The sequence below is a fragment of the Plasmodium sp. gorilla clade G2 genome, assembly GCF_900097015.1.
Source record: "Plasmodium sp. gorilla clade G2 genome assembly, chromosome: 7".
Lineage (NCBI taxonomy): Eukaryota > Apicomplexa > Aconoidasida > Haemosporida > Plasmodiidae > Plasmodium > Plasmodium adleri (nom. inval.).
Genome location: NC_041699.1, coordinates 416,463 through 430,713, shown reverse-complemented (window position 1 = coordinate 430,713; position 14,251 = coordinate 416,463). Strand labels below are relative to the sequence as shown.

The following is a 14,251-nucleotide window of genomic DNA, read 5'->3' as shown; positions in this document are numbered from 1 at the left end:
GTTTTATATAATACACATAAATATAATATGTATGTTATATATTACAACATATTTATGTTTTTATTAATATTTTTTACTATTTGTGAATTTTTTTTTTTTTTTTTTTAAATTAATTACTAATGTAATTTATATATACCCTTTTTATGCATTTTACATTTTTGAATTTTTTTTTTATTTTTCTCTCCTAATTTTTAAAACAAAAATAGATTTAATCATTTGGTTTAAGTTTTTATTTATTTTTTAATTTTTTATAAAAACAAATTGTTAAATGGAATAACAAAAAAAAAAGAAAAGAAAGTATATAAAGTAATATATATATGTATATATATGTATGTATGTATGTATGTATGTATATATATATGCACAAAGCAAAATGTGTATACATAAAAAATATTTTCATTTATTTATGATATATTAGTTAGAATAACCATCCGAATGTGGATGTAACAAATTTGATCGAAGGAATATTTTTGGATAATTACCATAAGTTATATATCCTCCTAATATAAATGATTGAGAAGAATCATCATTTTTATGAAATAAATTAATTTTGTCTTCAATTTTTAATTTTTGTTTTTTATGTTTTGCAGTAATAGGTGGCCAAGTAAATGATGTGGTTTTATTTTCTTTTTGTGTATGAGTCGAATGTATATTATTTTTTATAATTTCTGAAGTAAAACATTTCATATTTTCAAGTATATGATAAAAGTTCATATCTATAGGAGCTATTTGTACGTTAATATGTGCTACAGAATTTAGATCTATATGTTGAAAATTATATATTTCATTATATAATTGGAAAGTAGATAAATCAATAGGTTCACTTCTATATTCTATAGTATTACCACTTTTTATTTTTTTAATAGTTTCTTCCAAGTTATCTACTAATGTATCTGATTTAATATTGGGCATGAGTTTTTTAGGTCCTAAAATTTTGGCTATGCATAAAATTTTATTAATATTTTTAAAATTAGTTATACATATATTAAAATCTAGCCATCCGTTTTTTATTTTATTAATATATTCTAAACCAACATAATCAGCTCCATATTTTTTTAAATTCTGATGTTCTTCATCTACTAAGACTAATATTTTTTTATTTTTATCAACACTATGTACTAGGTTACACATCCCTCTTAAGGATTCTCTTTTTATATCAATTCTTATAATTAAATTAAAATTTATTTTAGAGTCATCATTTTTCACCATATTAAAATAATTACTATCATTTAAACTTAATAACAATTTTAATCCTTTCATAGGTGATAATGCTGGTAATAAATTAGAACGTATAGAATAAGTAGAAGATGAGTACTCCTTTTTTTTATTCATAAATTGTATATTATCACCTTGTGATAATTTCTCTGATTCTATATTGTCGACATCTCTTTCTATTCTTTTATCCGTCTTAATTTCATTTTCATCATCTTCTTTCTTTTTCTCATGGACTTCATTAAATCCTTTTTTTTTCTGCTTTTTTTTATTTATATCATAAAATGGAATATATTTACGTCCTCTTTTTTGGATTAAGCAAAACACTTTATTATTACTATTATTATGCTTAAAATTAGAATTTAGAAAACACTTTCCAATTAAGGGAGAGAAAAGTTTTCTCATCATTTGCTCATCATAGAAAAGACAATAAATAAAAATGTGATTCGAAGGAAATATATGAAAAATATATACTGTGTAAATGAATTATTGGAATAATGATAGGACAAAATGAATACCTCCTTCGATTATTATAAAAATGGAAAAATAAAATAAATAAATATATAAATAAATATATATATATATATATATATATATATATATGTATATATTTTATATATGTTACTTTTCTTTTTGGGGTTATATTTGTATCATATTTTACATAAGTTACAATTTAATTATTTTTTCTTATTTTATTATTATTTTTTTTTTTTTTTTTTTATATTTTCATATTGTATTCTAATATAATATATAAAATATCATATATAAAAAAATTAAAATAATATTAAAATGAAGCTTTATATACATAGGAGCTTAATGCATGTTACCAATAAAAAATTGTGTTCTTAAATTATATATGTATTTAATTAAAAATATATATATATATATATATATATATATATATATATAATATTATTATTATAATTTTATTTTAGTATTATAAAGTAATATATACATAAATATATTTGTATTCCCTTTTTTTTTTTTTTTTTTTTTTTTTTCTTCTTTTAAAATTTTTGTTATTATAATTATTATTAATATTTTATTAATATTTTATTTTTTTTGTATATATATATAGTTGTAAAATAGAAGAAAATATATATTACATTGATCTATGGATATACAAAAAAAAAAAAAAAGGGGGGGGAACAAAAACAATAAAATAATCAATAGTTTTATATTTTGTATTAATATATATTAACATATATTTTTATATTTCCAATGATATTATATGTAATTTATATGGATAAAATGATATAAAATAAATATATTTGTAAATATATATTTATTTACTCCCTTCTTTTACTTTTTTTTTTTTTTTTTTTTTTTTTTTTGTGTTTTGTTTTTATTTCTTTTATTTTATTTTATTTTATTTTTGGTAGTATAATATAAATTGTACGTATTAATTATTTATAAATGTGTATGTTGTATATATAACATGATTGTGTTCGACGAACTTTTTGAATTTCTCAGAGAAGTAGAAATAACATGTGATAATTTTAAAGAAGAGGAAGAAGAAAAAGAAAAAATTATATTATTTATCAATGAATTAAATTCTTATATTAACGATCTTTCACTTTCTCTTAAGGGGAAGATAAATAACCCTGATGATGTTACTGAACATGACATTTTAAAAAAAATAATTTATAAAAAAGAAACTTTAGAAAAAGCTATAAAAAATGAAAAGGACAATTTTAAAAGAGATGAAAAAATGAAAGAAAAGGAAATTAATAATGAGGAGGATGGTGTAAACGGACATACAAATAATATTAAGAATAACAATGTGGATGATAAAAATTATGATAATGATGATAATACATTAAATATTTCTAATGATATAATGAATTTGTCTTATAAGGATGATGATACAAATGATCTTAAATGTCATTCTGATAATAAAATATTAATAGAAAGTAATGAACAAATAAAAAATGAATATAATAACAATTCGATAACTTGTCAAAAAAAAGGTGAACTTTCGAATACATGTAATGATAATATGATAAAAAAAAATTTATTGGATGAAAATAAAACAAATGACGGTACATACGACATAATTAATAAAAAAGATGATAACGAAAATGATATAAATAATGCACACAATAATAATAATAATAAAAATAATGATAATATTGAAATTTTAAAAGACGATATTATTAAAGAATGGGGTGAACAAATAGATGAATTTGATAACCTACTTTATGAACATACACTAGCCTATAAAAAAAAAGATTTCTTTAACAAAATTGAGAAAAAAAAAAAAAAAAAAAATGTAGATTTCTCACAAGGAAATATGATTGATGAAGAATTATGTTTACTAGCTCAAGAAATGAAAGAAAATGTTTTGACATATAGAGATATTATAAAAGAAGATAATACAACATTAGAAAAATCTGCGAACAAACAAAATCTAACCATTGATTCTATGACAGATGTTAATAAAAAAACAAAAAGAATGACAAGAAATAAAAATATTTCTTTCTTTGTTTCTTTATTAATAATAGTAACTTCAGCAGTACTTTTTATATTTACCTTTTTTGTAATAATACTTTTATAAAATAAAAAAAAAATAAAATAAAATAATAAATATGTAAAATGATAATTATGTAAATATATAATATATATTTATTTTATATTTATATATTTTTTTTTATTCTATTTTTTTTTTGTTTTAATATAATATATAAAATATATGTATATATTTTTTTTATTATATGCATATAACATTTGGGGAATATATATATTATATAGTGCCCATAATATATTCCTTTGGCCTATTTAAAAAAAAAAAAAAAAAAAATTTTGTGACAGAATAAAAAAAAAAAAATTATTGTTTTATTCTTCCTTCATTTATTGAAATGTTTTATATATAAAAGGAAACATTTCGAGATTTTCAATTTTGGTAAATCTTGTTAAAATTTTTTTTTATTTTATATTTATTTGTTAATTTAATTATTATTTTTTATTTATTTTTTTTTATTTTTCCAAAAAACAATACATTTTTATTATTAAAAAAAAAAAAATAATAATTATGTAATAATATATATTTTTTTTTCATTCCTATATTTTGTATATTTGAAAATATGTTGTATTTTTTTTTTTTTGTGGGACATTATTATATAAAAAAAAATCAATATATATTTATCTTTTTTATATAAAAAAAAAATCAATATATATTTATCTTTTTTATATAAAAAAAAAAAAAAGAAAAGAATGACGAACGAGTTAAAAATTAACAATGATGATAAAAAATTGCGAAAGAAAGTTAAAGAAAAACTTATAAATAAAAATGTCAAATCAGAAAAAAAAAAAAAGAAAAAAGAAAAGTCCTTAATAAAAGAGAAAAAGAAGGAAGGGAAAAAAGGAATGAAGGAAAAGAAAAACAAAAAAATAAAAAAAAAACAAAAAAAAGAAAAAAATATAAAAAAAAGAAAAGAAATAAAGAATAAATTAAAAAATGAGGATGAAAATAGTCATGATCAAAATTATGACGATAGCACTTCTGATGAAGATGAGATATACGATGACGACAACCTATTTATGGATAGCAGATTAAAGAAAAATAAAAAAAAAAAAAAAACGACATTAAATAACTTAACGGAAGAAGAAAAGAATAAAAAAAAGAAAAACAAAAAAAAAAATTGTGTTGCGGAATTTTTAAAATTAAATGAGTATGATGATAATTATGAAAAGGAGTTATTTTCATATGCCAAAAATGGTTTTAAAAAGTATGTCAACTTTTTGAACAATTATAAAAATACAATAAAAGAAGAACAACATGAAATAACAAATAAGAGACCAAAAAATTTATATGTTTGAAAAATTTTATTATTATAGAAGTATATGACTTATGGGTGAAAATGAGTCTATTTTTCCACACCTTCCAAAAAAAATACATACATATATATATATATATATATGTTTATATATAATTCAGTTGACACTCCTTTTTATGTAATTATTGCAATGTTATATACATAATGCAAATCTGTCATCCTTTTTTATTTATAATAAATATTAAGGAATGATGAATTAAAAATGTTCAATAAAATATATACATTAATTATAAAGCACACTCAGGTGTATATAACATAATTATACTTTTATTTTTTTTCTGTGATATATATATATATATATATATATATATATATATTTTTAAATTAATTGTATTTATAATTCATCATAATACATAATATATATTATATATTATATATATGTTATTTGTTTGTTTTCAATAAAAATATATTTTTTATAAATCTCTCATTTATTTTTTTTTTTTTTTTATCTAAACTTCAAATATTTAAAAAAACATATAAGAATACTAATATTATTAATATAATATCTTTATATAATTATAAAATTTTATAATTTTTATTAAACCATTTAATTTTTGAGGTGTCCAATTTTTTCTTTTTCCTTTCTTCCCTTATATATAATAAACACCCAAGAAAAAAATAAAAGAAAAGAAAAAGAAATCATATATTTTTATTCTCAAAATATTAATATTAATGTTAATTTTGTTTTAATAAATTAATTATTATTTAATTTATTTTTTTTTTTTTTGTAAACAAAATAATACATAAAATAGCAGATGTTTATATGTAACATATATGATTATATACTTTTATCTTTACCGTCACAGAACCCCTTTAAACTCGAACTTTTATTAAAATATATTAAAAAAAAAAAAGTTTTTTGAAAAAATTATAAAATAAATCAATATATGTATTTTTTACAACTTTAAATTGAAAAACTATTATATAAAAATATTTATGTGAAATTAACATTTTTTGTAATTTATATATTTTTATTTTTTATTATTTTGTATATAATTTTTTTTCTCTTCCCTTTCATTTATAATATGTATTTTTTATATACATATATATATATTATTTCATTAGCCTTCCCATTATATGGTACATTATTGAATTATACATATATATATATAATTAATAATATATGTATATTTTATTTTAAGATAATATATAATATTTTTATAACCTTTAATTTATGCACTTTCCTTATTTAGTGTATACAATTTTTTTCCTCTTTTTTTCTGTTCTTATATAATTAAATTTTTTTTTTTTCCCTATAAATTACTACTCATATGATTATTATATTTATTATATTAATGAAATATATATATATTATATATATATATATAAATAATTCCTTAATAATTTTTTTTTTTTTTTTTTTATTTCTCACTAATCTTAAATATAATAAACAATCTTTTTCATTTTTATTATAGTATTATATTATATTATTATATATTATTATAGAAGAGGAGGAAAGAGCACATATTTCTATTTTTCTTTTGTTTTAATTTTTATACCCTTTATTATAAATAATAATAATATATATTAATAAATATATATATATAATAAAAAATATATATGTTTTTATAACTATATTATAATATATATATTATAAATATATAATATATTTTATTATGTTAAATATAAAATATTATATATTTTTTACGTTATTATATTATTATATATATATTTAATAATATATTTCTATTTATTCGTTTATTATTATTTTTCCTAATGTACAAAATATATATTTTTATATATATTCTTAATGTATTGAAAAAAAAATAGCATAAATAAAATAGATAATAATTTTTTGAGGAAATAATTTTTTTTTTTTTTTTTAGAAAAATTAAATTATTCAAAACATTTTTATAAAATAATTATATTTATATATATATTAATTATCTTATTTAAAAAAAAAAAAGAAAAAAAAAAAAAGGAGTTATATATATATATATATATATATTCTTAGTAAACATAAAATAAAAAATATATATTTTATTATATATAAATAAAAGTATTGTATAAAAGAAAGAAAACTTTTAATTCATATATATTTAATATTCTCCTTTTTTTATTTTTTTTATTTATTTATAATTTTATTCAAATAAATATATATATATATATATATTTTTTTATATATAATAAAATTGTTGTTATTAAATATCATTATTATTTTATTTAATCATTAAAAAAAACAGAAAAATGGCACAAAGAGTTCATTATCGTAAGCACAATCATTACAATACAAAATCAAACAAAGTAAGACCTGTAAGAACACCAGGAGGAAAATTAACTATTCATGTTGTTAAGAAAAAAGCTGGAAAGCCTAAATGTGCTGACTGTAAAACACCTATACAAGGGGTAATGAAAATATATAATAAAAAGAACCTTTTTATTTTATAACATTTACTATTAAGTGTTATATAATTGTGATTATAGATCTTTGTATAAAGATATATATGATATATAAATATGTACTTATATATATATATATATATATATATATACATTTATATTTTAATTTTAATTTTAATTTTAATTTTATATAGGTAAAAGCCTTAAGACCAGCAGATAACTATAGAGCAAGGAGAAAGGACAGAACTGTAACAAGAGCTTATGGAGGATCCATATGTGCTCGTTGCATAAGAGAAAGAATTATGAGAGCCTTTTTATTTGAAGAACAAAAATGTGTAAGACAAGTATTGAAAGAAAAAAAGAAACAAGAAAAGAAAGTTAAAAAGGTTAAGAAAGAAAAAAAAAAGGTTAATGCTAAAGAAGTAAAGAAAACAGGTACTAACAATAAAAAGGCCAAGAAGGTTGCTGATAAGAAAAAGGGAAAATAAATATATAACAAGATATTTAAATTAAAATATACACCTTTTAAAATATAGATAATACATATATATTTATATAATATGTATGTGTTTTTATTTTTATACATTTATTTATAATGTTTAATTTTTTTTTTTTTTTTTTTTTTTTTTTTTTTGAACTCAAACCTTATGTACATATATATATATATATATATATATATATATATATATATATATATATATTTAATTCAATTTTTTAATTTTCTACATTTTATATGAAAAACTTCATGTACTTATTAAAAAAATATAATCCTTCTTTACCAAAAAGAAAAAAAAAATATATATATATATAATTATTTATTTATTTTTTTTATTATGCCAACATATATGGTAGTTATAAATTTAGAATTATATTATATTATATTATATTATATTATATTATATTATATTATTCAAATAAAGATATAAAAGGTGCTTAGTTTTAATTATGTAAAATTTGAAAAATAATGTATAGAGGCATCTTACTTTTATAATTTAAATGTAGTTATAATTTTTTTTATTATATATAAAATGTTAAATAATTCACAATATTTACAGTATTATTGCAAGAAAGAAGGAAAAGAAAGAACTATACATATATCAATATAATATATATATATATAATATATATATGTATAATATAACACAGTTAAAATTTACAAAGTTATATATCGTCTACATATTTAAAAAATAAATAAATATTTATATATTTATATATTTTTAATATAGCACTTCAATATATATTTTATATTATTTTTTTATTTTTACCTTATTACAAAATTTTTCTTCTTCATCATTTTATGAATGATATGTAATTTTTTTTTTTTTTTTTGTTCTTATCAAAGATTTGATATATTCAATAATATTTTTTTTTTTTTTTTTTTTTTCAAATGTGTACTTTTTAATTTTCCTTTTTTTTTTTTTTTTTTTTTTTTTTTGATAGAGGATTAAAATGTATAAGAAATGATATTATTGAAAATATGTTTGGCTAATTTTTTTTGTATATTTATTTCATATCTTTTATTAACACATACTGAAAACAAACAATTAAAAAGTTATGTTTTAAAAAAAAAGTTTATGTTAAAAATTGTTAAAGCCAAAAATAATATATTATATGAACAGCAAAAAAAAAAACATCCAAGTGTAAGAAATAGGAAAAATCTTATACACTTTAATCCAAAGGCATTTCTAGTTTTTGACATAATAAAAGTAAAAAATAAAAACATAAAGCTAAACATGATATATATAAAGGGTGGTGAAGGAAAGAACTGCTTTGTATTTATTTCAACGATAATATATATATATATATATATATATATATTTACGTGTATGTTTTTATTTATTTATTTATTTTTTTTTTCTGTTGTAGATATTTGGTCGTTTATCAGACAAAGAATTATTGGGTCACGTAATTTCTCATAACAACGAATTTATAGAACTTGACAAGAAAAAAAAAACAAAAAAATGGGAAATTTTATTTAATAATGATTATATAAATTTTGACATTCTAAAAAATTTTTTAATAAACAATAAATTTGAATGGCCTCTCACAGTAAATTCGGGGCAAATAAAAAACCAAGGTTCTATAAATATACCAGGTATATATATTATTTTAAGAAATAAAAAAAATAAAAGAATTAATATGTGTAAGAAATATATATATATATATATATATATATATATATATATTATATGTACATATACACATTGTATTCATTTTATGACCTGATTTTTTCACGGTCATGTTTATTTAACTTTTTAGTATCTCCAATTGTTTATGTTGAGAATTGTAGGAAGATAAGTGAACAAGTGAAAAATAAAAATACCAAAATAAATTTAAAAATAATAAATGATTATATTAGTGAAATGCCTATATCGAACGACGCCATACGTAATAAAAAGAAAAAAGAAAAAAGAAATAATAATATTATAATGTTATCATAGGAAGGAAAGAAATTATATGACTTTTAAATAAATACAAGTATATATATATTTATTTATTTATTCATTTTATTTTTTTAGAATGTGTTTTCTCATCATTTAGCGATTATGAAGAATTAACAAAAGAACAATTTATAAATAAAATTCATGAATGGGCTCCCTCAGATGGTAAAAAAATAATCATATACCATAAGTAAATAATTATACATATATATATATATGTGTGTGTTAACTTTTTATCAAATATCATTTATGAGAATTTTAATATACTCCAATTTATTTCATTTTATTTTCTTTTTAGGAATAATCGATTGGTATACATTTGTTTATAATTTGAAAGAAGAACCATCGGATAATATTAAAAGATTTTTTGATTAGTAAATAATTAAATAAAGGTAAATTAACACACATCAAATGAGTAAAAATTTATAATATCTTTTGTAGTTACAATATTCCATATGTATCAATACTTATGTAATTTTTTTTTTTTTTTTTTAACAAAAATTCATAATTTGTTAATATATTATACTTTAAAAAAAAAAAAAATTTTTTTAGTAACATTTAATTATTTACACAAAAAAAATTAAAACATAAATATATATATATATATATATATATATATATGTGTGTATACTACTTTTTAATAGTGGTATACTTTCTTATAAATGGTTAGCTCTTTATCTTCATTATTTCATTTTATTTCATTTTATATTATTTTTGTTCTTAATTTTAAAATTGCATATATTCAACACAATAACTGCACTTTTTACATTTTTTATTATATGTGTTATCATTCTGATTAATACACACAGGTATATCAAAATCATGTTCATTATCTTCACATATAATTTTAAGTTGTTCCATATTTCTAACTTGCTTGCTAAATATAGTTTTCGTTTTTTTAAATTTATGTATAAGTTTTTTCGTTTTGTTTATCTTATTTGTAGAAGATGATGAATTTATATTTAAGAGTTTATTATTATATAAATTTTTGACTGTAAGTAAAGAACCATGTTTTCTTAATGCAATTTCTTTAATTTGGAATATAAAATACAATTTCATTTGTTTCATATATCCACGTGGATTTTTTGTAGATAATAAAGCTAGCTGTTTTTCATATTTGGATAAATCATATGTATTTAAAGAATATTTTTTAATTAATTTTGTTAATGAAATCATTCTAAAATTACTATCTAAAGCTTTACATTCTTTACATAAATATATATTAATATGAACTAATGTTTCATTATAATTTTTTTTTTTTTTATTACATAAAAAGCATTTTTCTGTTTTTATATTTTCTTCTTCTTCATTTTCTATTACCCTTTCTATACTAAATATAAATTCATTCTTATTTTTCTGAAAATTCTCATTTATTTTTTTTGTATATTCTTCTTGATCATCTAAATGAAATATATCATCTTTAATATCCAAAGATAAGCAATCATTAGGAACACTATTATTATTATTTATAATATATAAATTATTATTATCATCATCCTCATCATTGTCTAAAAGAAATCCACCCTCATTATCATTTATAATATCATTCATATTAGTGTCTTCATATTTATTTTCATTTTCTATATCATGTATATCATATGGATTTATTAATATTTCTATTTTCTTTTCATCACTTTCAGCTTTCTGTTCTTTTGAAACTTTATCAAAAAAGTTTTGCATAAAATCTTTTTTTTGAAACTTCAAATAAAAGTTTATATGGGGTAAACGATCATCAAAATAATCAATTTCATCACTTATATTATTTTCAAATAAAATATTATTATAATTTACTTTTTCTTCATCATTTTGTGATTCATCGCTATGTATCATATTCTTTAAAACAAATTGAAACAGAAAAGGAAAAATAATAATAAATAAAAAAAAAAAAATATATATATATATAAATGATGTGGTAATATAATTTATGGGGAGAAAACAGTATTAAACTTTTGGTATTTTCTCTTACAACAAAAAAAAAAAAAATAAAATAATAAAATAAAAAAGAAGGTAAGTAAGGAAATAGAAAAATGAGAAGAAAATATAAAATAACACTAAAAAAAATAGGTAGTCAAAAAAAAAAAAAAAAAAAAAAAAAAAAATGTTTTGTTTCTTCTTCGATTTCTTCTCTTAATGATATATATTATAATATATATAAAAAATATATATATATATATATATATATTTTTTTTTTCAATGAAAATTACATTTTACATATAATAAAATGAAGAAAATATATTTATCATATATTATTCACCTTTTCATAATATATACTTCATAATTACTATTTTTTCATTTTATACTTCTTTATTATTAATGTCACTCACCCTATTTTAATTTTATTATTGTTATATATATATATAATATATATGTTCTTAGAAATTAAGAACACTCATTTTTATACGTTTTAGGGGGAATAGGCCCTAAGCTCATAAAATCTGCAATTAATAAAAAAAAAAAAAAAAAAAAAAAAAAAATTTAAATCTGTAAATATTGTAAAAAATAGAAGATGACATAATATCCTATCTTCTTTTTATTATTACTACTTAAATCATAATATTTACCATAATTTATGGGCGTAATAATGGCATTTCTTATAAATAATGAAATGAATGAAAGGAAAAAAAAAAAAAAAAAAATACCCTTATCGTTTTAATAACATGATATAGAATATATATATTTATTTATTTATATTTATAAATGTACACATATATTTATTTTACTTTTGTACATGTATTTTTTTTTTTTTTTTTTTTTTAATTTTTAAAAAATGAATTGCTTCCTATTATTTGTTATAGTAGTTACTTTGGTAACTATTTTAGACCAATGTAAACAAATTCCCAAATTTTATGCAAGGTGAAATATTTATATATTATTTTATATTATATTACATATATATAATTATATGTATATTATGTAATGTATTCATATATGTACTTATTTTACTATATATACATCATGAGAATTTTAAAAATATCAAACCTGGATCATTCGCGTACACAATAATATATATATATATATATATTTATATGTATTTATTTTTTTATGTTAATTTTTTTTGTTTTTTTTAGAAAATTTGCCCATATGCTTTGTGGGTTACTTATTTTGATGTTCGACGTAAGTATTAATGGGTATAGAAGAGGTTTACCACATAATATAAGAAATATTATACAAACAGATTATAGGGTTTATTTTATATATTTTATAGCAATAACATCAATATTGCGTTGTTTTTTTTATCCATTCAGGTATAAAAAGTGAAAAAAATATATTAGAAAATATAATCCTAGCTTTTATGTACTCCTTTGCAAATATTTATATAAATAAATAAATAAATATATATATATATATATATATATTTTCTACAGATTTGGTGAATATAAAGATAAGGGAATTATAGTTTACAATGTTATTGTATCTATTTTTTTCTTTTTTAAACTCCCCTTGTATGTTTTAACACCAATCTTTTTTGCAGATCCAATGGCAGCAATAGTAGGAAGACAATTCCCAAATTATGCCATTTATAAAAAGAAAACGGTATGATAAATGGAAAAAAATTAAAAAAAAAAAAAAAAAAATATATATATATATTATATATTATATATATATATATATATATATATAATATATAATATATATATTTATTTTTATTTTTATTTTTATAGCTTCATGGAACGCTGACGTGTTTTTTTGTCTCCCTTGTGACATTGTTTTATATCCGTAATTATTGGCATATTTTCATTTTAAGTTTATCACTAAGCTTTTTGGAATTATTTGGAGGGAGCTATGATAACTTATTAATGTGCTTTCCAATTTTTATTTATATGACATTTTTTAAAGTTTAAATTTGTTATATAATATGATATCAATGCAAAATAAAAAAAAAATAATACATTTCATATGTAATATTATTTTTGTCTATTCTTTTAATTTTTAAAAATTTTTAAGTTTTTAATATTTGTGAAATTTTCCTTTTAAAAGGAAATTATTTTTAATATATATATATATATTTTTTTTAATTTTGATTTTTTTTTTTTTTAATATTTTTTAATAATTTTTACGTATTGTTTTGTATTTATCATTATTATATTTTCTTCTCGTAGAAGAAAATAAAGAAAAAACAACAGAAAAGCAACTTATAAAAGTAATAATACATATTAAAAAAATATATATGTAATAAAATATAAGAAAAGCCTTACAACCATTAAAGGATAGATAAAAAAATATATATGAATCTAGTGTTTTAGATTTTTATTTTTTTTATGTATAGAAATGGAAATATGGTTATATACCTGTTAACACTTTATGAAGAAAAAAAAAAAAAATAATAAAATAAGAATTTTCATATAGATGTAAATACTATGAATTTATAATATTGCTATAATTACTGTATTTTAATTTTCTTATTTCTTTTTTTTTTTTTTT

At 17.2% G+C, this 14,251-nt stretch overlaps 7 protein-coding genes across 7 annotated transcripts; 5 read left to right on the top strand and 2 right to left on the bottom strand.

The window, feature by feature from the left end:
• Positions 1 to 414: 414 nt before the first annotated feature.
• On the bottom strand, positions 415 to 1,620 carry PADL01_0709800 (50S ribosomal protein L1, mitochondrial, putative; the record flags this gene model as incomplete). The annotated part of the gene is made up of 1 exon (XM_028681135.1): positions 415 to 1,620. One exon carries the CDS (start codon positions 1,618 to 1,620, stop codon positions 415 to 417), a length of 1,206 nt encoding a protein of 401 aa, XP_028537543.1.
• Positions 1,621 to 2,650: 1,030 nt separating this feature from the next.
• PADL01_0709700 (conserved Plasmodium protein, unknown function) lies at positions 2,651 to 3,769 on the top strand (the record flags this gene model as incomplete). The annotated part of the gene is made up of 1 exon (XM_028681134.1): positions 2,651 to 3,769. One exon carries the CDS (start codon positions 2,651 to 2,653, stop codon positions 3,767 to 3,769), a length of 1,119 nt encoding a protein of 372 aa, XP_028537542.1.
• Positions 3,770 to 4,425: 656 nt separating this feature from the next.
• Positions 4,426 to 5,031, top strand: PADL01_0709600 (conserved Plasmodium protein, unknown function; the record flags this gene model as incomplete). The annotated part of the gene is made up of 1 exon (XM_028681133.1): positions 4,426 to 5,031. The coding sequence occupies one exon, from the start codon at positions 4,426 to 4,428 to the stop codon at positions 5,029 to 5,031; it is 606 nt and encodes a 201-aa protein (XP_028537541.1).
• A 2,204-nt stretch (positions 5,032 to 7,235) lies between these two features.
• PADL01_0709500 (60S ribosomal protein L34) lies at positions 7,236 to 7,876 on the top strand (the record flags this gene model as incomplete). The annotated part of the gene is made up of 2 exons (XM_028681132.1): positions 7,236 to 7,394; positions 7,583 to 7,876. 2 exons carry the CDS (start codon positions 7,236 to 7,238, stop codon positions 7,874 to 7,876), a joined length of 453 nt encoding a protein of 150 aa, XP_028537540.1.
• A 972-nt stretch (positions 7,877 to 8,848) lies between these two features.
• Positions 8,849 to 10,204, top strand: PADL01_0709400 (conserved Plasmodium protein, unknown function; the record flags this gene model as incomplete). The annotated part of the gene is made up of 5 exons (XM_028681131.1): positions 8,849 to 9,094; positions 9,255 to 9,483; positions 9,648 to 9,776; positions 9,908 to 9,994; positions 10,128 to 10,204. The coding sequence occupies 5 exons, from the start codon at positions 8,849 to 8,851 to the stop codon at positions 10,202 to 10,204; spliced, it is 768 nt and encodes a 255-aa protein (XP_028537539.1).
• A 351-nt stretch (positions 10,205 to 10,555) lies between these two features.
• PADL01_0709300 (DNA repair protein, putative) lies at positions 10,556 to 11,659 on the bottom strand (the record flags this gene model as incomplete). Its single annotated transcript, XM_028681130.1, has 1 exon — positions 10,556 to 11,659. The coding sequence occupies one exon, from the start codon at positions 11,657 to 11,659 to the stop codon at positions 10,556 to 10,558; it is 1,104 nt and encodes a 367-aa protein (XP_028537538.1).
• Positions 11,660 to 12,596: 937 nt separating this feature from the next.
• PADL01_0709200 (conserved Plasmodium membrane protein, unknown function) lies at positions 12,597 to 13,671 on the top strand (the record flags this gene model as incomplete). The annotated part of the gene is made up of 4 exons (XM_028681129.1): positions 12,597 to 12,682; positions 12,898 to 13,074; positions 13,195 to 13,363; positions 13,492 to 13,671. 4 exons carry the CDS (start codon positions 12,597 to 12,599, stop codon positions 13,669 to 13,671), a joined length of 612 nt encoding a protein of 203 aa, XP_028537537.1.
• Between the last annotated feature and the right edge of the window lie 580 nt (positions 13,672 to 14,251).